Genomic DNA, 27,248 nt, shown 5'->3' on the forward strand with positions numbered 1-27,248 from the left:
AGGTCCCATCCCAGCAGTTATCAACTAAAACTATAAACTATTTTCACCAGGTATGTAGCTCTTTTACAGAAGCGGCCCAACAAAGTGGCTAATCATGTGGAAATTTATAGCAGCCAAATCCAAATGCATGATGTTGATTCTAAATGTGTGGGGAAAAAAAGGGGAGAAAAATCCACGCTACCACGGGGAGAGAGACACCGCAATCTCCAAATATACAGCAGGCATCGGAGTCGGGATCGAACGCACGTCCTCCTGTATACCAGGCGAGTTCGTTAGCATCTCGCCACCTGGCCACAAATGATAGCTCGTATAGTTATGAAAGAGTACATACAGTAAAGAAAAGTGCTCTACAATAGTTTGAGTAAATAAAGCAGTTTTTTTTCAATAACAATCATAACAACAGTTTGGTTACGTAACAATGACGATCCTGTGACTGCAGTGTGAACGTTGAAGCCGCCGCGTGTGTTGGGAGCGGCGCCACTGACCTGATAAGTGGCGTGGGAGGTGGCGCAGCGTCGGCGGCGTCCCCGGCATGGGCGGCACGCACAGCAGAGAGCGGTTCACATCCTGCTCCGCGGAATGGGGGGAGGGGGGGGTCAGCGGAGGCGCCACGGGGGCGGAAAATATGTTGTCATTATGTGCAGCCCGGTTACTGGGCGTAGTACCAGCACTAGCGGGGCTTGGGTGAGCGCTGGTTAGTGCAGAGGCACCATGTACAGTGTGCGGTGCGGGCTCCCAGTGAGGAAGCAAGAGGGAGTGTCAGCCAACCAGGGTTACGTTGGGGCATGATACGCCGGTTGACCTGCCGACACGTGACCGGATGATATTGGAGGGGGACCACCGGTGGATGGGGGCCGCTGGGTGGTCACGTGGTATAGAGGAGCTCTCGGGAGCCTTCGGGAAAGAGCTAGAAGGTGGACGGGGCAAGAGGCGGAGCCAGCCCCTGCCCGTTGGCGAGTGAAGATCCACGTCGGGTTGAAGAAGCCTCTAGCCACGCGGTCCGGGACCCAGCTCGTGGTCCGAACCGGGATAGCGAACCGTGTCGAGTTCTGCCGTAGCGTGGTTAGATGGGCGTTCAACACCCGAGTGTAGGTTACGTTATGTTGTGTTGAGTTGATGTAATAAATAGTGTTGCTCCCAAGACAACGTCTGCGAGGCAGAGCGGCGGTATGGGCTGAGGTGCGTGCAGCGCCACTCACCTGACGCTGCATGTCCAGGAACTGCTTCCTGCGGATGAGGATCTCCTTCTCCTGCTTCTCCTGGTCCAGCGGCAGCGTGTGGCGGCTGTACGACGCCAGCTGCTCGCGCACACGCACGGTGACCGTGAGTCGCCCCGTTAACTCTCCGCTCGGTGACACGCGCGGTAACCACGCCTCGCCCTGTGAGCCCGGCTCGCTTCAACAAAGGCTTGGTAAGCGAGAGCGCATTGCGTCGCATCTCAGCGTATACGCAGGGCAACCCCCAGTGGCAGCTGTCCCTGTGCGGGCACGAGGCGACTCGGCGCCCGGTCCCGCGAGCGGCCATCGGCCTGCCAGTAGGCAGGGGCGGGTTGACGATCGCTCCTCTGCGTGTAATCCCAACTGAGCAATTTGCAGTGTACATTTCTTTTTTTTGGAAAATCTTGACCGTGACGCCGACGCACAACGGCCGACTTCCCTTATCGAACGACGCCGTAGGACCTTTAACGTCCACTGCGAGTGAAGTAGAGGGCACGCGGTTGTATTTAGCGGTCGAACCGCGGACTCCCGCAACAAGCGGTGACCGAGGACGGATTGCGGCATGACCGCGATGGCGGGCCGCGTGGAGACCCGGACGCTGCACGCATGCGGGGGCGCAGCAGCCCCGGCTGTGAGTGCGGGCGTTGCTCACCCTCTGTCGGGTCCTGTACATGTGCTGGTTTAGAATCTTGCGCACGTCCACCACCTGCTTGAGCGCCACGGGAGCCGGGCGAGACGGCTCCGTGATGGCTTCATTCCTACAGAGCGGCACCACCGCCACCACCGCCACCACCGTCAACACCATCAACACCATCAACACCACCGTGGAGTGAGCGAGTGGCCGTGCATTGTGAGTGAGTGGGAGTGAGTGAGTGGACGCGAGTGTCTCACATGAATGTGGCGGTGGACGGCACACGGCTCAGGTTGCCGCTCTCCACCAGCTCCAGCGCCTGCTTCACCTCCAGCTTCTGGTAGATGGCCACGAAGTTAAACTCACGTAGCGTGCGCTCGCGGATCAGCCAGCGCCTCAGGTACCGGTTGTTGAACTTCTCAAACCTGACGATGGCGAAAGCGAGGGAGGGGGGGCGATGTTAACGCCGTTTCTCCCACACCCTGGGGAAGCGCCGCGTTCGGGCAGAAGAGGTGCGCGCTCCTCGACTCAAAAAGGCACGGGCAGGGCTGATCGACGCGCGATGTCAGATTCTGTAGAACGCCGCGCGGTAACTGAAAAATGTATCAACAAAGGAATTGGAATGTGGTTCCGTATGACAGCCGACGACGACGATGAATGAATTATTCGGGATCCTTTTTATAACCAAAAACTAACTTTGACGTTTAGTAAAACGTGACACATCGCTTCACTTTGCGTTGCTGGGAACGAATCCACAACGTTCGGTAAGTTGCCTGAACTGCTTGCTTCCTTGTGTCTCGGGGCAACGCAGGGACCGGTACGATCAACCATTGGTCACAAATGTTGCTCACTCTCTTCAGTCTGAAGAAAAACTTAAGATTAAAAAACCAAATCAGGTGCCATATTTTCCCATGTGGCAACTTGATTTGATTGGCTCTGTCGGGTTGTGGAGGGTTATAGTTACCATTTTTGTTTACATTATACCCACACGATTTAACCAAAAATCAATCAATTCCGAATCATCTCTCCCAAATGTTAATAAAATAAAGTATTTCGTGGGCTCTTTGTAAATCCACTGCTGAATGATGGCCTCCCCGCACCGTGCCAGTCAACGGGATGTTTGACCATACTTCACCACTGTCGGTCAGCGCGAGACGGTGAAGTACGGTGGGGACCCAGCAACCGGTTCGGATGTCACTCAGCACCAATGTGAGCCGTGGATGGGAATCGAACTCGGGTCGCCTGCTTTGGAGCACAGCATACGAGCCACTCTACTCGTATTCCAAAGTAATGTCATTAACATCCCCATCACCTTCAGCTGCCACGGACGCACGGACGCACGGACGCACGGGGCATGGACGCACGGGGCACCGGCGCACGGGGCACGGACGCGCGCCCTTACTTGTCCTTCCAGTAGTGCTGGCCACAGTGTCCACAGACGTCCTCGATACCGACCAGCAGGTGGTCCAGGAACTGCGAGGAATTGCAAACACGCACGCACACACATGAACAGCAACACACCGCTAATACAAAGATCCGTGTAGCCTTGAACGGACTGTTGGGGCAAGTGCTGTTAGTGAGTCGCCGGGTTTGTAGCGCAACGTGGTGCTAACCGCAACGCTACCGCACACACACCCAGAGACACACACACTCGGCATCACCACCGCTAATACAAAGATCACCCATGAATCCTTCAGACTGTTTGGGGAAATTACTGTTAGCATATGGCTATAACTAAAACTAAACTATTTTTTTATTTTACCGAAGGTGCGCACCCGCACACACCCAAGGCTGGAGTGCAACAGCCCTCCCCCCGCTCAGCTGTTGATGTTATTTGCGTGGAGTCGTCAGTGATCATCAATTCTCCGAGGTCCACAATCAAGTTTTATCGTGGGCAGCTAAACACCCAGGATTCAAACTCTCAGGATCTTAATGTCGCCAGGCTCAGGCAACTTTGGCCACCTCCCATGCAATTTATTTCCTAAGTCCAACTGCCACCAGGAGCTTGGAGTACATTTGGAAACCTGAACATGACGATGAAAAGTATTTTTTATGTTACCAGGTAAGGCCCACTGAGCTATGTAGTTCTTTTTCAGAAGCGACCTGGCCACAAATGATAGCTCAACGCTTAGGCTTATGTGGAAATGTAGAGCAGCCAAATACTCTAAACGTGTATTCATTCTAATTTTGGAGGGAAAAACCGGAGGACCCAGAGAAAAATATACAGACATCAGGGTCAGGATCAAACCCACAACCTCCTGTTTTCCAGGCGAGGTAGTTAACATCTCGCCACCGTGGCACCCTATATGAAGGCTGGCATGGCACACGAAGGGGGTGGGTGGCCAGCACCACGCCCGGTCACAATTCTCTCCCCAGTGCCGATGTTCACACACTGCACCAGGTATTCATTTCAGGCTGAATTGACCCTGGGGAGACCGGTTCACATATTCACTACTGTTATTTGCCGTGAGCGGGAATCGAATGAAGACCCACCTCTTGCTGTTAAGCAAGAGGATGATTGTATGTGTGAGTGCGTTGAGTTTTAAGTGGGGAGTGGCAGCTCGACGATTATCTGAACCGGTTCTGGGCCTCCACTAGGTCAACTCAGCCTCAAAATTAGTACTTGGTCCTGTGTGTAAACAGCGCCACTGGGGAGACAAAGGCGGCCGGGCGTGGTGTTGGCCATCCACCCCATCGTGTGCCATGCCAGCCTTCATAGGTGCTCGCTATCAGCACTTGCCCCAACAGCTTATACGGGGGATCTTTGTCTTTTTGAGGTCACCGCCACCTAGTGGTGAATGATGGATGTTGTTTTTAAGTTCCATGCGTGCGCGTGTATTGGGCGGTGGCGAGCAGGGCTCACCTGCACGGTTATGGCCTCGCTCACGGTTGGGGGACTCCTGCTCTTCCTCTTCACCTCCAGGAGGTCGACGAGCGGCCGGATCGTCATCCCCTGCGGTCGCGGCAGAGGCAAAGCAACGCGCGGCCGCGAGACTTGGACGGCTTCACACGGACACGCCGACCCACGGACTCGCCAATACCGGTTACGCTCTACATTTTGTTTATCTATGGGAGGAAACCGATGCAGGACAGGGGGAGATCATACACCCCTGAAAGGCACCTAAGTCTGGAATCGAAACCAGGCACTTCTTGCTGTGAGGCACGAGTGTTACCACTCTGCTGTCACCCTTCCCTCCCCCGCTCCACCCTGCCTCCCCCGCTCCACCCTGCCTCCCCCGCTCCACCCTGCCTCCCCCGCTCCACCCTGCCTCCCTCGCTCCACCCTTCCTCCCCCGCTCCACCCTTCCTCCCCCGCTCCACCCTTCCTCCCCCGCTCCACCCTGCCTCCCCCGCTCCACCCTTCCTCCCCTTCCTCCCCCGCTCCACCCTTCCTCCCCCGCTCCACCCTGCCTTCCCCGCTCCACCCTTCCTCCCCCGCTCCACCCTTCCTCCCCCGCTCCACCCTGCCTTCCCCGCTCCACCCTTCCTCCCCCGCTCCACCCTCCCCCGCTCCACCCTGCCTCCCCCGCTCCACCCTTCCTGCCCCGCTCCACCCTGCCTCCCCCGTTCCACCCTTCCTCCCCCGCTCCACCCTTCCTCCCCCGCTCCACCCTCCCCCGCTCCACCCTGCCTCCCCCGCTCCACCCTTCCTGCCCCGCTCCACCCTGCCTCCCTCGCTCCACCCTTCCTCCCCCGCTCCACCCTTCCTCCCCCGCTTCACCCTGCCTTCCCCGCTCCACCCTTCCCTCCCCCGCTCCACCCTGCCTTCCCCGCTCCACCCTTCCTCCCCCGCTCCACCCTGCCTCCCCCGTTCCACCCTGCCTCCCCCGCTCCACCCTGCCGCCCAGCATGACGGAGGCCCCAGTGCGCGCGATGGGGACGGCACCACAGAGCGTGCACACCTGTACGAAGACGGTGAAGAGGATGACGATGATGGTGGCTGTGATGAGGAGCTGCTTCTTGGGGAAGTCAGCGGGCAGGAGGTAGACGAGCGAGAAGCAGATGGCGCCGCGCAGGCCGCCGTACGCGATGATGAACTGGTCCTTGGCCGTCAACGACACCAGGCGGTAGCGGTTGATGATGAAGGTGAGCACCACCACGCCTGGGCACATGGCGGCCGCGTCGCCCATCGTCAACGCCCCCGTGACGTCGAACCCGCGACGAGGGGCCACGTGAGCGGGACAGACGCCCCCCGCCTCCACCCCCCTCGCTCCGTACGATGACGTCTACATCCCTGCCCCCCCCCCGTGTGGTCCTCCCTTGGACTCGTTCCGATGTCGCCCGCTCGAGCGTTTGTAATGTGGCCCCGGCGCCACGTTCGCCCAGTGTTTACCCAGTGTTCACCCCGCGTTCACCCAGCATTCACCTAGCGTTCACCTTGCGTTATCCTCGCATTATCTTCGCATCCGTGGTGTTTGACGGCGCGGTTCTACTTATGGGCAGATTCATGCCGTGACCTCGGCACTCTGGCCTCTCACTGGGTTTATTTGAAATCTCCTCCATAATTACAAAGCCAGGGCCACCGATTAAAGAATAATATCATTAGACCTCCTTCGCCAGTACCAAAATGTAAAAATAGGGTTTTTCCCCTTTTTTCTGGCAACAAAACTGAAACCTTTTTTACAAGGATTCATGTCTGCATTAACCACAACACCTGCAGTCAAAATGCAAACAAAAAACATACTATGATAATATATGCATTGTCCTTGAAACTGATTGGTCCACACCAAGGGACGGCTTTCTTTTGAGCCTCGACCCAATTGGTGCTCGACCAGATGACGCCAAAAGCCGTCCCTTGGTGTGGACCAATCAGTTTCAAGGACAATGCATATATTATCATAGTATGTTTTTTGTTTGCATTTTGACTGCAGGTGTTGTGGTTAATGCAGACACGAATCCTTGTAAAAAGGTTTCAGTTTTGTTGCCAGAAAAAAGGGGAAAAACCCTATTATTACATTTTGGTACTGGCAAAGGAGGTCTAATGATGTAGATGCTCACCCCGAGCCCTCATTACTTTGATAGTGCATTGTCCTTGAGCTGTCCGCCTTTTGGCGTCATCTGGTCGAGCACCAATTGGGTTGAGGCTCAAAAGAAAGCCGTCCCTTGGTGTGGACCAATCAGTTTCAAGGACAATGCATATATTATCATAGTATGTTTTTTGTTTGCATTTTGACTGCAGGTGTTGTGGTTAATGCAGACATGAATCCTTGTCAAAAGGTTTCAGTTTTGTTGCCAGAAAAAAAGGGGAAAAACCCTATTATTAAAGAATAATAGTTACACTGTATATATTTGTGTGTGTGTGTCGCAAAACGGGGGTGGGGGGGGGGGTTGGGGACGACACCTAGGAACTGGTTCACAGAGCGCTCGTTGCAAGAGTAACGGTACAGTGTGCCAACCAATAAACCAAATATGTAAATAACAACACCCCCTTCCTGCCACCCCCCAAGTTAAATTGCCATGCGCAAAATCACGATCGGACCGTCGTTGAGCACTTAAGCACCACGTGACAATTTATTTTGATTGGCCACATCGGGTAGTGGAGTGTCCTGACGACACTAACTGAGTCAGAACGTTACGCGGCCCAACCCACGGTGGATCATCTCGAGCCGAACGGGGCTGGCGGCAATTACAGGAACGTGCATTGCAGAATGAATTCGCGAGTTCTGCTTTTCCAGTCAGGCTGGCAGAGGTGTATTAAAGTCTCCTGTGCTCGGTGCGGATAATGAATTTGTCCAGATAGTGAGACGACGTTTGAGTTGTTGAATCGCAAACGTTGCACGTGCGGTTCAAGCAACGCCGCTTCGAATCAACGGTACACGCTCCTCAGCGGCAGTGACGGGGGGAGCCAGGGAGAACGACGTCGACTGAGGTGAGATTGCCAGTTTTTTTTGCGGAGGGTTTGTGCTCGCTAAAAAGGAATGGCCACAAGGTTCCACCGCGTGCGGTGAAACATGGACCGGCGGTGCCGGAAGCCACGTGGGAGTTTAAATCGCTTGCTTTCTTTCTTTCCCACCAATCAGTGCTGGGCAGTGCGTCAGGCCAGCCTGGCACGGCTCTGGGAGCACCGTGCATTGCTTTTCGACTGCAGAAGTGAAGCCGTGCCACCGACATGCGACGTGTGACTAACGAGTCAACACGCGGGGTAGATGATGCACGACGGTGTAACAGTCCACGGTGGACAACAATCGACCGTTACAGATTGAACAGTACTGGGGTAACGGGAGCTTTAACGCGGCCAGAATCTCCAACAAATCGATCAAATCATGGAGACGCACATTCACAGACAGGGCCCCAAATGCTGGCAATTGGTTCTAATGCCCGACACCGACGAGTCCCACGAGCGCGGCTACGTAGCGTCGAATGCAGCGGTGGGGTGGAGGGAGTTGCGTCGCCGGTTTCGGCCAGACGGAGAACGTGAAACAACGATCCGGGTGTCACCGTGAGGCCAGAGAATCGTCGCGGGTTCGGTTCTGGTGCAGCTCGGGAAATCAACGGCAGGAGGAAGGAAGGGGAAAGAAAGAAAAAAACGGGCACAGCACGAGGGCCGGAGGAGGGGTGCGGCGTGACCGTTGACTCCAGCAGCCTTACCGAGGGCCCTCCACACGAGGCAGGCCACCAGCGTGAGAGAGAGGAAGGCCCAGTTGAACTCGAGGCTCCCGTTCACCGTGGCCACGCCCAGGAATATGAAGATGAGCGTTTCGCTCACACTGCTCAGCATCTTCATGAAGTACTTGATGGTGGTGTGCGACTTCTGCGACACATTCGCCTCCACGTACTGCTTCATGCTCATGGCGCACGCCACCATCCTGCGTGGCAGGGAGAGGAGGGGGGGAGAGGGGGGGGGGGGCACGTGCGGAGCGTTGGGTCAAAAGGGGCATCGCATGAAGCAGGGCGACGTGTCGCACGGAGCATCACATGGAGCGTCGTGATGCCCACTGGCACACAGCGGCCTCCTTGTTGAGCCGCGTCACCCTCCAAATGTTTCAAATTACTCAACCGGGATAACACGCAGCTATACAGAGCTACAGGCAGCTTCAAAGGAGCAACATCGCCCCCTGCTGTGAAACTATTGCAGCCTACGCGTGTGAGACGCGGCAGCGCCGTCCTGCGTGGTGAGAGCCTTGCGCTATGAGAAGGATTGCGCCAGTGCCATGCACACGGCTAAATCGCTCTCAGAGAGGTGATTCTGCGTGCGCAGCCGAGCCAGAAGCCGCAGGGTCTGGGCAGCAGAGCTAAATGGGCACAGCGAGGTCACCGTCAGCCATGGCCTATCAACTGCTGGACGGTCTCCCCACGTAACCGCCATTCTTAACAGATCCTGCGATGCCACGGATCGCGCGTCACCGGCTCCTGCACGGGGACCGACCCCCGTCGCTCCGTCTCCGCGGTGGCAGTCGTGCTCTGCGCGATGACCCCTCTGCCGGAGTGGTGGCACACCGGCGCTCGGCCACCCGGGGAACGCCTCGGAGCCATCCTCCACGAAGTCCGATCGGGGATTTTACAAGTGAGAGAGCGAGCGTCTTCGTTAACCCAGCCCCATTAGCAGTGCAGCGCGAGCGTCGTCAAGTTATACGCGGTTGCGCCTTTTACAGCGGCATGCGGCTGCTTCATCGATTGGGAAAATAACTCTTGTGCAGGAGGATCAATGAATTGAGAAGAACACCTTTGAAGAGAGGCTTGTGTGTGTAGCTTCACAGGCAACTCGGGAAGGACAAGTTAACCCATGGACATCTGTGTTATGGGCTTCCAGAGAGGACACACGCAGCCAAACAACAGCATCAGCAGCAGCAAAGAGCTACTGCCACCGGTCACTTACATTGGCGATGGCATCATAACAGTCCCTGTCATCAGGCTCGATGCACTTCAAAGGCACATGGAATGGGTTGAGTCACAAAATCAATAAGCGGACAAGACGCCTTCCTTCCCATCCACATTCATCTGTCCAAGCAATACATAAATAAATAAGTGTTTTTGCATCCCACCAGTCGCACGACCCTCTGACAGCGAATTATTTCTTTCAGCAACAATGGTTCAACCCAAGCAAACAAGCTTCACTTTTTTTCTTTGAATCGTTATATCGAGAGACAGATAGCGGGAAGGCAGGCATGACGACCGCTCTATGGTGGCGCCGCCGACCGTCACCTCTTGGAACCGTTGGGAGGCTCACCGAGCGGAGGTAACTGGGAAGACGCAGGCATCGCTATGGAAACACGTGCCGCCACGCAACGCTCGCCCGCAGACCGACGCGGCTCGCCGGCAAAACCGTGGCCTGCTGAAGCCGCCCGGCGGAGCGGAAGTCGACGCTCGTGCCTCACGGCAAAGAGGGCTTGGGTTCGATTTCCCGACTCGGGTGCCTTTCTGCGTGGAGTTTGTCCAATCTCTCTCCCCCCGTTCAATGTGGGCTTCCAGGTTTCTTCCCATAGCTAAAAGAGACGTTATGGAACTGGTGTTGGCCAAACATCCCAATGCAAGAAAAACATTTAAACATCCAGCGGTAACATTGCCCCCTGACTGCAAAAAACCTGACAGGGCCGTCCAGTAGGAGAGGCTTCAGACTCCTGCAGGTAAACACGGAGAATGATAATAATCAAAATAAGAGCTGAGAGCCGCTTAAGGGGCGTCACGGTGGCTAGATGTTAACTACCTTGCCTGGTATGCAGAGGTTGGGGGTTCGACCCTGACGCCTGCATATTTGGATTTTGCATATCCTCCCCGTGGTCACGTGGATTTTTTCTCCGGGTCTTCCAGTTTTTAATTGATATTATTTATATTATTTTGGTGCTATAAATGTCCAAATGATACGCCACTTTATTGAGCTATCCTTTGTGGCCAGGTTGTTTAAAAGGATTGGGATGTTTCGTGTTGTATTTGTTAGTGCTTGGGTGCTTTGTTTACCTCTCTTGTACTTTGCACACCAAATCACGTGTTGTTGTGTTGTTTGTTGTTGTAACGTTCTTACCCCGTGCCTCGACTAAACATCTGTGAAAAAGAGCTTGATATCTCATAGGATTCCTCCAGCATGAATACATATTCTGATTATGTATGTTGAACTTCTTTCTTACCGTACGTAGCCAACCGCGCTAATCAGAGGTGCGGGATGATGCACAGCATGACACAAGCGCAGCCTCTCACATTCTCCAGCGTCCTAAAGTGTCAGAGCGAGTGACACAAGAGGTCCAATTAATCGACGTTTGAAACCCACTATGGCTGGGGACGCTCGGTTGTTGTTCGGACACACCGCCGGAGACGGTAAGTGAAGTGAAAATTTCAACTTGCGCTCGGCCGACTAATAGATCGCCACAAATGCGCCCAATCCCAATTCCGCCCTCAGGTGCTAAGCAGGGCTGTGTTTGGTTAATCCCTGGGTGGGAGGCTGCCAGAGAACTCTAGGTGCTCTCGGCTGGCATTGTAAGCTGGCCACAGGATGACAGGAACAGCAAAGCAACGGTGACTCAATCTACGGCGGAGCCTTGAGGGTTTAGCCCCCGTGTAGGCGCGTGCATTCTCCAGATTTTATTACCATGCTCTTCTAAACCTGGACGGGAGGCCTTCATCCGGCAGCGGACTGATTGTGGCCGATAATGACTATGAACACGGCCAGCATGCTCTTCAGAAGCTCGCATTCGCACCGGCGTAGTAAGCTATCAGGCTGTTCGCACCGCGGCCACCGTTCCCGGTTTGCTCGCGGCGTGGGGGGGGGGGGGGCGTGGGATGCCATGGATTGCCACGATCTGTCGAGATTCAATTCAGGATCAGAATCCTTGTTTATCCTGGAGAAATCCGATGAGCTATGCAGCTCTTATTTGTTTATGGATGTTCAGTAGGGGGCGGGTCAGAAAGTTACAACAACAACCAATACAAACAAAATGATCGGAGTGCAAAGTAAGGGAAAAGCAAGCAAGTCACATGCATGTAAATAAATAATCCACCTCCCACCAGGTGGTGCATGAGGCAGGACAGCAAGTAGGCGTGTGACGTACTTGTATTGATTGTGGGGCATCGTTCCATTTACAATTCCTTTGGGCCTTACCCCCCACATTTTTATATTCCAAAAATCGATGCTCTTAGCATAGCGTCTCGGGGAGCTGAAGAATCGATTTGGGAATTTCATTGGGCAGTGCATCCCGTGTGGCCTTCAGGGTTGGCACCTAGTCAGACCAGTGGAGGAGGAAGGGGGGAGGAGGAAGGAGGAGTGATGGAGGAGGCTGTAGTAGTGATTTTTCCACTGGACTTCTTTAAATACTTCTAAGGAGCCTCCTTATCCTGAACAAAACCAGGCAGCGCGTTCCCTACACTGCTAGGAGGTCGGCCCTGCTGGGATGTGATGAGTTCAGTCGACCCCTGGCTGGGATTTGGTACCACGGTGGCGAGATGTTAACTACCTTGCCTGGTATACAGGAGGTCGTGGGTTTGATCCCGATCCTGACGCCTGTTGTATATGTAGAGTTTGCGTGTTCTCTCTCCCTGTGGTCGTGTGGATCTTTTTCCGGGTCTTCTGGTTTTTCCCTCCATATTTAGAATCAACATCACGCATTTAGAGTATTCAACCACGATACATTTCCACACAATAAGTAACTTCGTTGAGCTATCATTTGTGGACAGGTCGCTTCTGAAAAAGAGCTCAGTGGGCCTTACCTGGTAAAATAAAAAGTTTAGTTCAGTTAATTTGTTGTGTGACAGCCGATCCAAAATGTTTGGGTTTTTAAATCCTAGAGCTATAATTTTTGCCAAATTAAATGTTGAACGAAATTTGTATGGGACGCTTTTTTCCATGCAGTACTTGCCGATTCGGCAGAGATCATCAACCGGCTGCTGCAGCGCTGGATAACCCGGTCTAAACCGCGAATGGTCTGAACCTGGACTTGAACCCAGGATCCTGGCGGTTCCGGCTCCATGCTCTGACCTCTGAGGCACCTGTGGCCACGTCACCGCTTGCCCCCACACTCGACTCCTATCCCCTGTGTCCCCGCAGCCCCTCTCTATGCACAGCGGTTTTCGTGCCATCTGCACACTTTCATCATCAACAGCAGTAGCAGCCGATACCCTATGAAGGGTTGTTTGTAGATAAGATATCGAACGTTCCCTCAATGAGATACGAGCGTTACACGAATGGGGCTGGAATTGAAAATGACAATTAAAAAACCCAACCCCGCAAGCGTAAACACACGACCACCTCTTCACGCTCGCTCAGCAATTCTTAAAACGCCACGGGCGCCGGTGTTTATGGCAAAACACCGGCAAACAAACCCTCGGCCATCATCCCAACCGCGCTGGCACTGGTGCTGGTGCTGCTGCCCAGCGCCGGGACAGATAGGCGCCCCCGCTCGCGGCCCGGAGCTGCGGCCCAACTAGCGGCTGTTTGCGAAGCAGCACCGGAGCCTGCCGCCCCCCCCACCCCCGAAGTGGATCTCGACAGCGAGCGGCGACGCAGAAAGAGTGAGCGCAGCTTGCACCCCACCCGGCGTGAAGGTGGTGAGGTCAGTTACACAAAGACAAATATCCCCCCCACCCCCTCGTATAGCCTTAACATACAAAGGGGGTGGGTGGCCAGCACCATGACCGGCCTCCTTTGTCTCCCCAGTGGCGATGTTTATACACTGCACCAGGTACGCATTTGAGGCTGGGTCGACCTCGGGTTTAGATAATCGCCACTGGTATTGGCCGCAAGCGGGAATCAAACTCGGATCGCCGGGTTCATAGCGCAACACACTAACCACTACATTACCACTCCCTTTAAACACACATACACACGCACAGACTGTTTACACACACGCAACAGAGACAAACACACCACGTAGCCACGTGTGTGCGTGTGGGGGCACTCACGCCATGATGCCGGACAGCTGGAACATCTCGGCGATGAGGTAGGCGAGGTAGCTGTAGAGGAAGACGAAGAGGGGCTCGATGACGCGAGTGTGGTCACTGAAGCGCGTGGTAAGGGCGGCCACCATGCCCAGCAGCGCGCCAATGAGCACCCCGCCCAGACCCACCACCAGAAACTTGGTGGCGCCGAGCAGCACGTCCACGGAGGTGACGACCTTCATCGTGGAGAAGGCCCGGAACAGGTTGTATAGCACCTGGCGTGAGGAAACGCGGTGGGACGCGGCATCACGAGCCGTGCGGAGACACGCGGAGCCACGCGGTGCCACGCGGAGCCACGCGGAGTCACGCGGAGCCACGCGGTGCCACGCAGTGCCACGCGGAGCCACGCGGTGCCACGCGGTGCCACGCGGAGCCACGCGGAGCCACGCGGAGCCACGCATTGCCGCAGGCACGGACGATGCTCTCGTGAAATCCGGCGGCCGGCGAGCACAGCGTGATGCGAAACGTTGGAAGAGAAAACGTAGAAAGATTCCCTTTCAAAACATTTCCAAAACGTAATTCTCATCGTTCACTTTGCCTCTCTGGCCATGAAGAAGGGCCATTGCCTGAAACGTTGCCGATTATATATTTTTCTTTTGAGTCTACAGTGCTCTTGACGTGTTAAATCATGTGTGCTTGGGCACCACTGCCAACGCAGCAGCGGTAACCAATATCAGATTATTTCGTGATGGCTACACGACGGAAATTCGGGTGTCCTCGTGAGACAGCGAGGCCGTGGGCATGGCTTCGGTTGCTAGGCATAACGTCATCACTCCCACGACTCCAGCCAATCAGCTGCAAGAGCGATTGGAGCTGCTGAGGTTGCTGCTGTAATTACTGCTGCTGCTTTTACTCTTACTGCTACTGCTGTTGTTACTGCTGCTGCTTTGACTGCTGCGACTGTTGCTGCTGTTACTGCTACTGTTGCTGTTACTGCTGCTGCTGCTTTGACTGCTGGGACTGCTGCTGCTGCAGTTACTGCTGTTCTCACTGCTACTGCTGTTGCTGCTGTTACTGCGACTGTCACTGCTGCTGTTACTGCTGCTGTTAGTGCTGCTTTTACTCTTACTGCTACTGTTGCTGTTACTGCTGCTGCTTTGACTGCTGCGATTGCTGCTGCTGCTGCTGTTACTGCTGTTCTCACTGCTACTGTTGTTGCTGCTGTTACTGCGACTGTTACTGCTGCTGTTACTGCTGCTGTTAGTGCTGCTGATGCTGCTGCTGTTACTGCTGCTGTTACTGCTACTGCTGTTGCTGCTGTTACTGCGACTGTTACTGCTGCTGTTACTGCTGCTGTTAGTGCTGCTGCTCTTACTGCTACTGATGCTACTGCTGTTACTGCTGCTGCTGTTACTGCTGCTGCTGTTACTGCTGCTGCTGTTACTGCTGCTCTTACTGCTACTGCTGTTGCTGCTATTACTGCTGCTGTTACTGCGACTGTTACTGCTGCTGTTACTGCTGCTGTTAGTGCTGCCGCTGTTACTGCTGCTGTTGCTGCTGCTGCTTTGACTGCTGCTGTTGCTGCTGCTGCTTTGACTGCTGCTGTTAGTGCTGCTGCTGTTACTGCTGCTCTTACTGCTGTTGCTGCTGTTACTGCGACTGTTACTGCTGCTGGTACTGCTGCTGTTACTGCTGCTGTTAGTGCTGCTGCTGTTACTGCTGCTGCTGTTACTGCTGCTTTCGCCTCAAGGTCCTCAGGGCGAGTGAGGAGGTCGAGAAGCAGCACCGTCACGCAGATAAACCGCCGGCGTCTTCCCCCTAGACATCGGCAAAGGGACCGCGCGCTGGCAGCGGTGCACAAATTAAAGACGAAACTCGCCATCACGCTGGTCGCCTAACGCTGCCATCTCACTGCTGGTCACCGATGGGCAAGACTTTGGCGATGGAATGGCCGGCGAAGGGGAGAATGCCACGACCACCATGGAGATAGAGATGCGAGGTCGGCTTGGTTGCCGGGAGGGAGAGACGCAGGGAGAGAGAGAAACGGATTGTGGTGTTGCAGGACCGCGAGAGGGATTGTGGATTCACCACCCATTCCATACCCCATGGACATCCCTGCCATCGCACAAAACCAACCGCAGAGGTCGCGCAGCTGCGGAAGATAATTCCCTGGTTGACTCCAGGTCATGGGTTACGCAACCTGGAGTCCTGCAGCTGTGCCTCGTGAAATGTGCACCGTGTGGCTCACCAGCAATGACACTATAACGCGAGATGTACGATTCATGGTTCTCGTGCTAACCTGGGGCAACTACCCGGCCAGGACGGCGTCGGCATCCACGGCCGCAAGGTGGACTCTGAGTGGTCGTGGGGCGTGAGCGCTCGCGTGGAGTGGACACGACGGGCCCCCTCACACCGTCGTCATTATTCTCAAGAGCAGGCCACGAATGTAGAGATTAAAAACGACGAAAGCGAGAGCTGGCCAGGTGCTCCAAGCACTCAAAGAGCGCTGGGGCGGCATCACTGAGGACGCTGCGTTCGTAGCAGGTCACAATGAAATCCGCGCCCCCTCTTTTGCAGCGGCGAGCCGATGGCCTCAGCCTGGCCATGCGACGAGTCTCTCGTCACCGCCGCGGCGTCAATGATAAAATAGAAATATATATAAACGTTAAAAGCCGTGTCTATTACCGTGCGCCCTGAACGATGCAGAGGCGGTGCACTTTAAATACCGCGGCGAGCCAGACGGACGGACGTGGTGGTGCCTTGTGACTGCAAAGCCAAGGGAGATAATGACGACAAATATAACCCCAATGGCCCTAAATATAACCCTAACAGCCCTACATATAACCCTAACCCAGGTCCACGTGCAGCCCACGGGTGACCTCTCTGGCATGGAAGCAGCCTCTCTCTATGGGTGCACACACACAGTGGCCAAGGTTTGATGGTCATACACCATCGCTTGATTCAAAACTAGCAGACTGCACTCAGTCAAGCAGTAAATGCTCAACTACCAGTTATTACTGCGTGGGGCTCATTTCACCAGCCTCAGATTTGAGATGATGATAATGATGATTTCATAATGATGACAATGATTGTGATGATGACAATGAGTGTGATGATGCATTGAGTATGAAGCCTGTAACCCACATTCACATCGATGCAAGCAATTCCAAAAATAGAATTAATCGAAAACCTGTTGCAAATATTCTATCCAGGATATATTATCTGTTTAAAATAAATAAATATCGTTCCATTAACCACAACCCCCCACTGGGCCGCACTGCCGCGTCACAACGCCATGCCGCGTCACAACACCACGCCGCGTCACAACACCACGCCGCGTCACAACACCACGCCACGTCACAACACCACGCCACGTCACAACACCACGCCGCGTCACAACACCACGCCGCGTCACCACATTTGGTATTCGTCACAACGGCATTCCAGCCGCCTGTCTTGACGGGCGATGATTCAAGGAGCTGCACAAAAGCGCTCTGCGACAGAATTTGGGGAACGCGCCGGCGGTCGCCAGCGGAAAACCCCACCCGCGGGGGGCGGGGGACTCACGGAATATTGTCGACAGGACCTCGTGCTGTGGTTTGGCGTTTGTGTGGACTAAACATTTGCCGCGTGGACGAAAGTCTCAGTTTGCACGACAACATGTGATTGTTCCCCGTTGATTTTGTTTGTGCGAACTCTCGAGAGGACCGGGACAGGAGTCTCCACTTGTACGAGCGATAACCCAGGGGGGGGGGGGGGGGCGGGGGAGAGCACGCCCACACCTCTCCCGGTTGCTGTGGCGCCGCGTGCATGCTTTTCACATTCCCTGCCCGCGGGTTGTGTCGTGTGTGTCAACGTAAACCTCGCTCCGACCCGAAGCTCATTTAACTCCTACGCTCGTTTACCCGGGGGAGGCGTGTCAGTCGCGCCAAGCTTGTCTAGTTTGCGTTTGAACGTAATCCGAATCCCCCCGGCGACCCCGGGACGGTTACCAATCAGGACGTTACCAACCGCCCCCCGGTGGCCTCCTCACGGCCACCACCAGAGCAGGGACAGGAATGGGGCGCGACCGGACCGAAGCGGCCGCTGCGCCTGCCAACATCCCCTCAGCGGGGCAGAAACCTCAACGGCGACGAGGGAGCTCCGACACGAATCACGAACACGAGCGAAGCTCGTGACTGCAGGGCAGCTGGAGACCCGAGATAAAACGCATCCACTCTGAGAGAAGGGATGAGAGTTCTAGGCTCTTTAAACGACGCCGAACCGCGCGTTTACTGCCAAAGCGCGACGTCGCTACGGAGTCGACGATTCCTCTCTCCTCTTTAATCCCCAAGAGCCGCGGCAGCTCCCCGTCTCATCCCCCAGCACCCTCTACGCATCGCATTCCCCTTTGAGGGCGAGGACGATAAAGACTTTAACTCTCTACCCAAACTGCCCCACTCTGTTATATACACCCGCGCTGCTGCGCCGCGTTATGGAAATTATTTAAAAAACGTTCCCCGCTTCACCCGAAAGGGGTATCATTCAATTTAATAAACGCGCGCGCACACACGCTTGAAATTTAAGGTTGTAAAATCGCAACGGGCTCTCGCCCAAACAGCACGCTCAATCGAATGCGGTAATGGACGTTAATTAAATCGCTCAGACCCACTCGTGCGGCACAACCGCCGGCAACGGAGGAGATGCAGTCCAACGAAGCGAGAAGCAGAGAGAGGCGGTAGTGGCGGCGAGCATTTGGCTGATGGGAACACGGGGACACGTGTGCGGTTTAAGCGGCCTGGGCGAGAGTGTGCACCGCCTCCAACGCGTAAAGACCTCCGGGGGGACGGCCAATTCCGATTGGCCTTTCCCCTCATGGCATTTGTAACCACTACAGTGGCCAAATGGGGGCTCTGGACAGGTGCGGGGGGCTGGTAACCCCTCCACCTTCAATTAATTACCACTAAACCACGACGACAACATTTAATAAATAAGCTTGTGCCGGAGGCCCCGGGGGGACTGGCGTCTATGACGTCTCCTGGCCAAACCCCACTTGGTGGAGCCAGGAGACTGAATCTTTACCCTCGGGGCTCCTCCAGAAACAACAAAAAACCACTACGTGTGGCCATGTGGAATGTTCGAACGCTCACTGCGGAGGAGAGGCTGCCACTCCTCTGTCGGGAGCTGGGCCGGTACCGGCTAGATCTTTGTGGTATTCAGGAAGTCCGGTGGACTGGCTCTGGCTCCTGCCACCATGAGGGGTGGACAGTCCTCTACTCGGGGCAGGAGACACAACAGAGTGTGGCTCTTCTTCTGAATAAAAGAATGAAGGGGGCGTGGGAGCGTGGTGGTGTGGTGGGAAGCTGTAAGCCCCAGGCTACTTTGGGCTCGCCTTACCATCAACCGTAAGCGAGGAGTGGAGGTCGTGGTTACTTATGCCCCCACTAAAGACGAACATCCGTGGAGGGATGCAGGCAAGGCCGATGAGTAAAATGCCTTCTATGACCTCCTGTCACAGGTGCTAGCTAAAGTGGCCCCTCGGGATAGAGTCATCTTGTTGGGTGACTTTAATGCCCGAGTTAGTCATGATGCTGGTATCTGGTCTGGAGTAATTGGAAAGCGTGGGCCAGATCAGCTCAATAACAACAGCAGGAGGCTGCTAGATTTTTGTGCAGCCCATGGGCTTGTAATTACCAACACGCTGTTCCGGCATCGGCGCATCCACACCACATCATGGATGCATGCTGGGTCCAAGCAAGAGCATCTGCTGGACTACATAGTGATGGAACAGCGGATGCGGGCCCATGTCCTTGACACCAGGACCTACCGTGGAGCTGATCTGCCCACTGACCATCGACTTGTCATCTGTAAGATGTGCCTGCCATTCTTCCACTCCGGTGGTGGGTGTACACCCAGAACCCCATTCAAACCCTTAGTGGCATGGTCTCAGCTAGCTGATGAAAGTTGTAAGCGAGAAATTCATCATCGCTTGCAGCTGGGGTTGGCAACGTCCCCCACTCCTCCTGATGTCGAGGGGAAATGGGCGAGGTTTAGGACTGTGGCTCATGCAGCTGCAATGGCTGCTTTGGGTACACGGTCCAGACCTCTCCAAAGACCCTGGCTGACAGAGGTGTTCAAGCGGGCTGAGAAAAAGTGACAGGCCCACTCTCATCAGCTACAGCATCCCACGTTGGTGAATGAGGAGGCTTACCGCAGCCTTCGCTCGGAGGTTCAGAGAGCAATGAGGTGCTGCAAGGATGGGTGGTGGTCGCGGGTTGCTGAGGAGATGGAGTTAGCCTCAATGGCCTGCGATCACAAATCGCTCTTTAATTACATTAAAAAAGTAACCTGCAGCGCCACACCTATTAACATCATTAGGGGAAAAAACGGTGATCCAATCTCCGACCCCCAGGAACAGGTTTGCAGATTTGCTGAGAATGTCCGTGAGGTCCTGGGGGAGGGAAAATCTCTCAGCCAGGAAAACAAGGTGGGACAAAGTGGGGATGACCCTGCTGAGGCTGCGGTGCCTCAAATATTGGAAGAAGTCACCCCCTGTGAGTGGCTGGCTGAGGTGCCATCTGTTGAGGAAGTACTGAAGGCGATCCAGAGTCTGAGACCAAGAATGGCACCGGGCAGAGATGATCTCCCAAGCTAAATGCTGAGGGAGGGTGGCGTTTGTGCACAGACTGCCCTACATGACATCATAACAACAGTCTGGACCACTGGGAAAGGTTCTGGCAAGGATTATTCAACATCGCCTTGCTAGGCACGCTGAGGAGAGGCTTGCAGAGCCCCAATAAGGTTTCAGGAAAGGGCGATCCTGCACAGATGCCATATTTTCTGTCCATCTGCTACAGCAGAGGTGTAGGGAATTCCAACAAGACCTACATCTCTGCTTTATTGACCTGGTCAAGGGCCTATGATACCATCAGTAGGCCTGGGCTCTGGGTTGTTCTTCATGCTTTCGGAGTCCCTGACCCTCTGCTCACGATCATTAAGGACCTTCATGATGGTGAGCGGGCCCAGGTTAAACTACATGGACGGGAGTAAGAGCAATTCCCTGTACACCTTGGGGTGCGACAGGGATGTCCTCTTGCTCCCACATTATTTAACATCTATTTTGACCACGTAGTTCATGAAGCTTTCAATAGCTGTACCGGAGAAATTTCAATCTGGTACAGATACAATGGAAGGCTGATCGATGCCCGGGTGTGGTGAAGGGATGGCTCCCTATTGCTCAACCATGTTATGTATGCCGAAAATCTGGTAATTGCTGCTCACTCAGAGGAGGAGCCCTTTGTGGAGGAGGCTCGTGAAGGACGCTACTGGGCAGTTGGAGGCAGACGCCCTCCAACAACAACGGAGGGCTGAAGAGCGATGCTCACAACAACGAGCGGAGCGCTGGGTGGCTAAAGCACAGCAAGTTGGTACAGTAGGGGCCACACGTGGTGCATCAGCCAGCCGTCTCAGTCAGTCGACCTGTGGCATCTGGGTCTGCCCCGTGACCTCCTGCCAGCGGGCGTTTGACACTTCACGTGGCTTCAAGGTGCACATAGCCTGGCACAAGCATCGTGGTGACATCACCGGCACTTAGTGGCAAATGGCGGTTGTTGTTGTTGTTGTGTGGGGAGCGGTCATGTCACAGTTAGCGCACTGTGCTACAAACCCGGCGATCCGAGATCGATTTCCACTCGCTGCCAACACCAGTGATGATAATCTGAACCAGTTCTGGGCCTCCCCTAGGTCGACTCAGCCTCAAATGAGTACCCGGTGAGGTGTGTAAACTTCGCCACGAGAGAGATAAAGGCAGTCGAGAGTGGTGCTGGACACCCACCCCCTTGTGCGCCGTGTTGGCCTTCGTAGGTGCTGCTCAGGAACAGCACTTGCCCCAAAAGTGTTCAAGGATATAGGGGGGATCTTCGACTTTGTATATAACGAGAGCCGGGGCCAGCATGTTGCTGCTGAATTGGTCCCCTGCACTCCGTGTCACTCGCTCACTGGGAGGGTGGCCTGTACTCCGTGTCACTCGCTCACTGGGAGGGTGGCCTGCACTCCATGACGCTCTATGGGAGGGTGGCCTGCACTCCGTGTCACTCGCTCACTGGGAAGATGGCCTGCACTCCGTGTCGCTTGCTTGTGGGAAGGGTGGCCTGCACTCCGGGTCGCTCGCACTCAGGTGCTCACCGGACCTCTCTCTGCCGCTATCCATGTGAGCGCCTGGTCGTACTTTAACGTCTCGGCTCCAAAAGCCGGCACAAAGCACATGGTCGCCCAGTTCCTCCTCTTCTTCTCCCCGAACAACGGGAGAGGGGCTCACGGCGGCACGTCCAGTGTTGGCAATCTGCTTGCTGGAGAATTGAAATGCTCAATAATGATTTGAAGCTTTCGTGACTGCAGGAATCCATACTTTTACGTAAAAATCTTGAATAAACACAAGATCCAGGTCCGTTTCAACACATTACATAAAATCCGTGATTTGGTTCCGTCTGTAAAAGATGTGATTCCGGACATACAGTACCCTGGTGTCTACAAACTAAGTTGCCTCTGTAGCAGTAGTTACATTGGAGAAACCAAACGACATGTCTCGGACAGCATTCGTGAACACAAAGCAGACCTTAAACACGGTAGGACCAACACCTCGGCCGTGTCAGATCACTGTTATAATTCAGTAGGCTCACATGACATTGACTTCTCCAAGACAGAGGTTCTTTGCAAGCCATCTGGCTACCATGAGAGATTCGTTCATGAGGCTATCCACATATACAAACACAGAGACAATTTCAACCGAGAAGATGGATTCTGGCTTAGCAATCATTGGAAGGATTTGATAAACCATTTCGGGTCTTAATTGAGTGTTCACGCTTACAGTGGCTTTCAGACAGCATACATTCATTTTTCGTCTCCCCCTCCTCTTTTCCTAATATAGATGGACTCGTCCATCTAAACAAACTGTCAAATCGCTATCCGTGGTGCTAACGTTTAAAAATAAATAAATTCAAACCGCCACTTCTTTCCAATGTTCTTGCCGTTGGTTTTCACACCTGATGATGACTGCTTGTGTTGCAGTCGAAACGTCGTGAGAATTTTATTGTTTTATATATATTTTATTATTTTATTGTTTTCCTTCAACGTGACTTTACCGAAAGAACCAAGGATATGAAACGACATGTGTCGGACTGCGTCCTTGAACACAAAACAGATCTGAAACACGGTAGGACCAATACCTCTGCTGTTGCCGATCATTGTTCTAACGCTGTGGGCTCACACGAAATAGATTTTTCCAAGACGGAGGTACTCTGCAAACCTACCGGCTACCTTCAGAGATTTGTTCATGAAGCCATCCAGATATATAAACACAGACACAACTTCAACCGAGAAGATGGATACAAACTCAGCAATCATTGAAAGGACGTTATTGACGAGGGAAAGTCTTAACTGACTGTGATGTTTCCATCCAACCTGCCTATGTCAGCTGTTATTTCCGACTCTCTGTGTGTCTCTCTCTATGCTTCTCTCTTAGATCTCTCATGCTCAAATGTCCTTTGTATTGCACTCTCATGCCTTTGGATTGCACTCTCATACTCACAGGCCCTTTGGATTAAACTCTCATACTCACAGGCTCTTCGGATTACACCCGTTGGGTTGCACTCCCTCGTTTCGGAGGCCGCTCTTCTATCTTACAGTTACATGCTAATATATCACATTAACATCACTAGCCCCGGCCACTTCTGATGATGGATGCTTGTGTTGCACCCGAAACGTCGTGATTTATTTTATACCTACGTGACTTTACCGAAAGAACCAAAGAGTATGTGCTCAATAATGTTTATAATAATGGTGTCAATGCTGTGCATCTGACGTGGTAATCAAATCTGTAAATGATGAGAAACTCCATCACAACAGTGTGGTATCAAGTGGGGCAGGGTTTCGTGAAAATACAACACCACTCTAAAATCAGATTAATTCATGGGACTTACCCCCCCCCCCCCCCACCCTCGTCTAGACACGCGGGCACCCCACACGGGACTCGGGCCATCTCGGGATGGAATAAATCAGCAGTACGAGCCCACGGACGGAGATCAATGCGGCCGACGCGCTGCCAAGGCCACGATCCCTGGGGACCAATGAAGTGGAAGAGCCCAGGGCACCACCTTGGCGTACCAGTGTGCTACACTGGTGACACGAGTTCAATTCCTGGTTGGGCTGCCACCTGTCTTAGTCTTCCCAGGGCATCGTCTTTTTGAAGACAAAGAGCCACTCCCTGTTGTTTGGCAGTTTCCTGCACCCATTGTTGACTCCTCAGGGTGACCGGAGCCAAAACCAGCCCACCGTACCTCCTGTGTCCCAGGCGGTACCAGTCCAGTTCCCAAATGCACGCACGAATACAAAGATCTCCGGTATAGCCTTAACACTGTTGGGGTAAGTGCTGTTAGCGAGCAGCACCAATGAAGGCCGGAATGGCACACGAGGGAAAGGGTGGCCAGCACCACACCCGGACACCTTTGTTGATGTTTACACACCGCACCAGGTACTTGGTGTTGGCCGTGAGCGGGAATCGAACCCGGGTCCTCCAGGCTCGTAGAGCGCTAACTGCTACTCTACCGCTCCCGCACGCACACATATACGCACACACACGCACTCACACACGCACACATACAGGCATTCATGCACGCACACACACATGCGCACACTCACTCACACGCACACATGCACTCACACGCGCACAAACACTCACGCACTCACACATGTGCATTCATACACACGCACACACGCACTCACGCAAGGCACTCTCCCTCTCTCGTGGACGGCGTAGTGACCCCCCGACCCTTCCCGTCTCTCACCACAGTGACGGCGTCGTTGAGCAGCGACTCCCCGAACACCAGGATGTGGAGCTGCTCGTTGACGTGGATCTCCTCGAACACAGCCAGCACGGCCACCGGGTCGACGGCCGAGATGAGCGACGCGAACAGCAGAAGGTGCACCAGGCCTAGCGACGCGAGGCCCAGTGAAGGCACCAATGCGCACACCGCGTGCAGCGTCAGCCCCACGCCGAACACGTTCCACAGCGTGCCCAGCACCGCGTACCACAGGATCGTGCCCAGGTTGTCCAGGAAGGGACGCACCGGCATGAAGTAGCCGGCGTCCAGCACGATGGGCGGCAGCAGGTACAGGAAGAACACCTGGGCGGGGGGGGGGTACAGACAGTGCGCACGAGGGTTAGTTAGGGTGGCAACCAGTGGCATTCTGGGGTTCTGGGAGATTCGGCCAACTTCTGCGGGGTTGCAGAAATGCATGAAAAGCATCGTTATTGATGAGACACTGCATGCTGAAACCGGTCCTGAGTTTTGCTCGTTTTGAAATAACGCTGCTCAAATTGTGCACTCCCAGAAGGCTGTGCAACCGATGAGTTGTGTATGAAACAGCTGTATATGTTATGTGGAAACAAAGAAACGTGTAGACAAATTATCTGCTAAATTAAATTGTTATTATTATTGCGCTTGCTTGCTCATGAAAGCCTCACCGAGTCTCAAGACTAATTTTGTGTGCATTTGGGGGCGATGCTGCTGCTGTGTACGATCCCAATTAAATAACAGGGTGGCACGCGATGTTGAATTCGTGGCCTCACAGCCTTGGAGCCAGACAACGACGTGGAGGAGCACGGAAACTCGCTGCCGCTTATGGCGCGAATCCACACTATAACCGGAGCGTTGCATCGCGAAAACGAGAAACCGAATTTGAGTCGCGTCCCTTGGCAACGGTGCGGGGGGGGACGCAGAAAATGCTCTCCGCAGAAGAGGAGACCTCCAGCCTCCGCAAAGTTTAAAAAGCGGAACTCGTGAACGAAATTTCCGCTGCGGCGATGACCTGGGCCTCCTCTCGCCACGCCGGCCACCCCAAACCCCTCCCCCCGCCCCGGCAAGGCAAACACGCAGCTTCCGTGAGACGACAAACAAACCCCAACGCTGGGACACCTGCCAAGGTCGAGTGAGTCACACACGCGCTGGAGAAATGATTGCCGCCAGGGTGCTTCTTAATTACATCTGGGTCACGATCAGAGCACGTGCGTGCGCTTAAGTTAGCCGCGTGTGCCTACACTCGTGTTTGTATGCCCCCAAAGCAGTGAAGAGCATCGTTCGGGTCTTCTCTCTTCTTTCTCGTGGCATCCGAACAACCAACTGAGAAAGCAGTGGGAGCGCTTGTCAGGTTTGGGGATTCTATTAGCCGGCACCAGGAGCTGCTGGGTGCGCAGCGGTCCGCGAGCGAACGCCGCGAGCTACGCACGGTTACGCGACGAGCAGATGGCACCCCGCAGCAGCACGAGCGCAGCGGGCGATGCTTTTCATTCTCCACGTGCGCGAAGGTTGGCAGCCCGTCACCACCCCGTTACAGCTCAGCACCGTCGCCTCCCACGCCGGCCACAGACCGGTGATAGGCCCCTGGCATGTTAAATCTTATTTTACCACGCAAGGTCCATTGAGCTACTAAACAGCTCTTTTTTTCAGAAGCGACCTGGCCACAAATGATAGCTCAACGAAGTGGCTTATCATCACGTGGACATTCATAGCAGCCAAATACTCGAAACGCATGTTGATACTAAAATGTAGGGAAAAACCAGAGGACCCGGAGAAAAATTCACATGACCACGGGGAGAGACATGCAAACTCCAAATATACAGCAGGCAGAGCCCATGATCTCCTCCTGCATACCAGGTGAAGTAGTTAACATCTCGCCACCGAGGCGCCCAGGTCAACACATCGGGAGGTCGTGGGCCGTTCAGCTGTCATGCCACTCATCTGGGACTTCTCTATTTTGGCCACGGGTAGCATCGGCATCAGAATATTGATTTATACTGGAGGAATCCGATGAGCTATAAAGATCTTTTTCACAGATGCCCAGTAATTTTCACGGGCGTCCAACATCTCCGCTCAACCCCAGAGAGGTGTGCGGCACACGTTTTGAGTGACTCGTTCCGTTAGTGCGTTCGTGATAGTGCATTAGCGATAGTGTGTGAGTGATAGCGAGTAAACGATAGTGCGTTAGCGATAGTGCATTGGCGATAGTACATTAACGATAGCAAGAATGCGTTGCCAATAATGCATTGACAATAGTGCGTTGGCGATAGTGCGTTGGTGATAGAGCGTTAGCGATAGCGATAGTACGTAAGCGATAGTGCGTAAGCGATAGTGCGTAAGCGATATCGAGAGTGCGTTGGCGATCGTGCGTTGGCGATAGTGCGACAGAGAGGCCCAGTCGTAGGTTCATGGTTCAAGTCCATTGGCCGCCCTGGCGAACACTGCGGTGCGAACTGACCGCGAAAAGACCATGCGCCGTCTGCTTCACAGTGGATGTTATAGACCCCATGACGCCATTCCAAACGAGGTTCAAATTGATAAATTCAAAAAAGTACACCGCAAATTACTCAAAATGGCTATCACCCAGAACTTCACATCGCAACATCGCACACATACTGGCAGACTCACGCCGCATGAAACACAGCAGATCCTTCCTCCGTCATCGGCTCTGCACTACAAGAATGGCGCAAATACCAAATGTGCTCAATTATAATCGTAATTATTATACTTGCTTGTCCCGTGTGTCCGTTCTGGTGGGCCGACACA

At 54.2% G+C, this 27,248-nt stretch overlaps 1 protein-coding gene across 4 annotated transcripts in view; it reads right to left on the reverse strand.

The window, feature by feature from the left end:
- LOC116953344 (Na(+)/H(+) exchanger beta-like) overlaps nucleotides 1-27,248 on the reverse strand; it is an 81,164-nt gene that overhangs the window by 16,588 nt on the left and 37,328 nt on the right. For 3 of the 4 annotated variants that reach the window (XR_012947217.1, XM_032973467.2, XM_032973466.2), the window contains exons 4-13: nucleotides 24,471-24,809; nucleotides 13,675-13,925; nucleotides 8,437-8,654; nucleotides 5,751-5,950; nucleotides 4,712-4,801; nucleotides 3,251-3,321; nucleotides 2,109-2,273; nucleotides 1,870-1,975; nucleotides 1,200-1,298; nucleotides 486-567 (exon numbers count right to left, since the gene is read on the reverse strand). Coding sequence is in view for 2 of the 4 variants with exons in the window: in XM_032973467.2 (XP_032829358.2) it covers nucleotides 486-567; nucleotides 1,200-1,298; nucleotides 1,870-1,975; nucleotides 2,109-2,273; nucleotides 3,251-3,321; nucleotides 4,712-4,801; nucleotides 5,751-5,950; nucleotides 8,437-8,654; nucleotides 13,675-13,925; nucleotides 24,471-24,809 (1,621 nt within the window). In the remaining 2 variants the exon portion in view is untranslated. Of the gene's footprint in view, nucleotides 1-181; nucleotides 568-1,199; nucleotides 1,299-1,869; nucleotides 1,976-2,108; nucleotides 2,274-3,250; nucleotides 3,322-4,711; nucleotides 4,802-5,750; nucleotides 5,951-8,436; nucleotides 8,655-13,674; nucleotides 13,926-24,470; nucleotides 24,810-27,248 lie in introns of all 4 variants that reach the window. The other variant, XR_012947218.1, reaches the window with a different exon arrangement.

The sequence above is a fragment of the Petromyzon marinus genome, chromosome 51 (genome assembly GCF_048934315.1).
Source record: "Petromyzon marinus isolate PM22_M1 ecotype Great Lakes invasive population chromosome 51, UKy_Petmar_22M1.pri1.0, whole genome shotgun sequence".
In the NCBI taxonomy this organism is placed as follows: domain Eukaryota; kingdom Metazoa; phylum Chordata; class Hyperoartia; order Petromyzontiformes; family Petromyzontidae; genus Petromyzon; species Petromyzon marinus.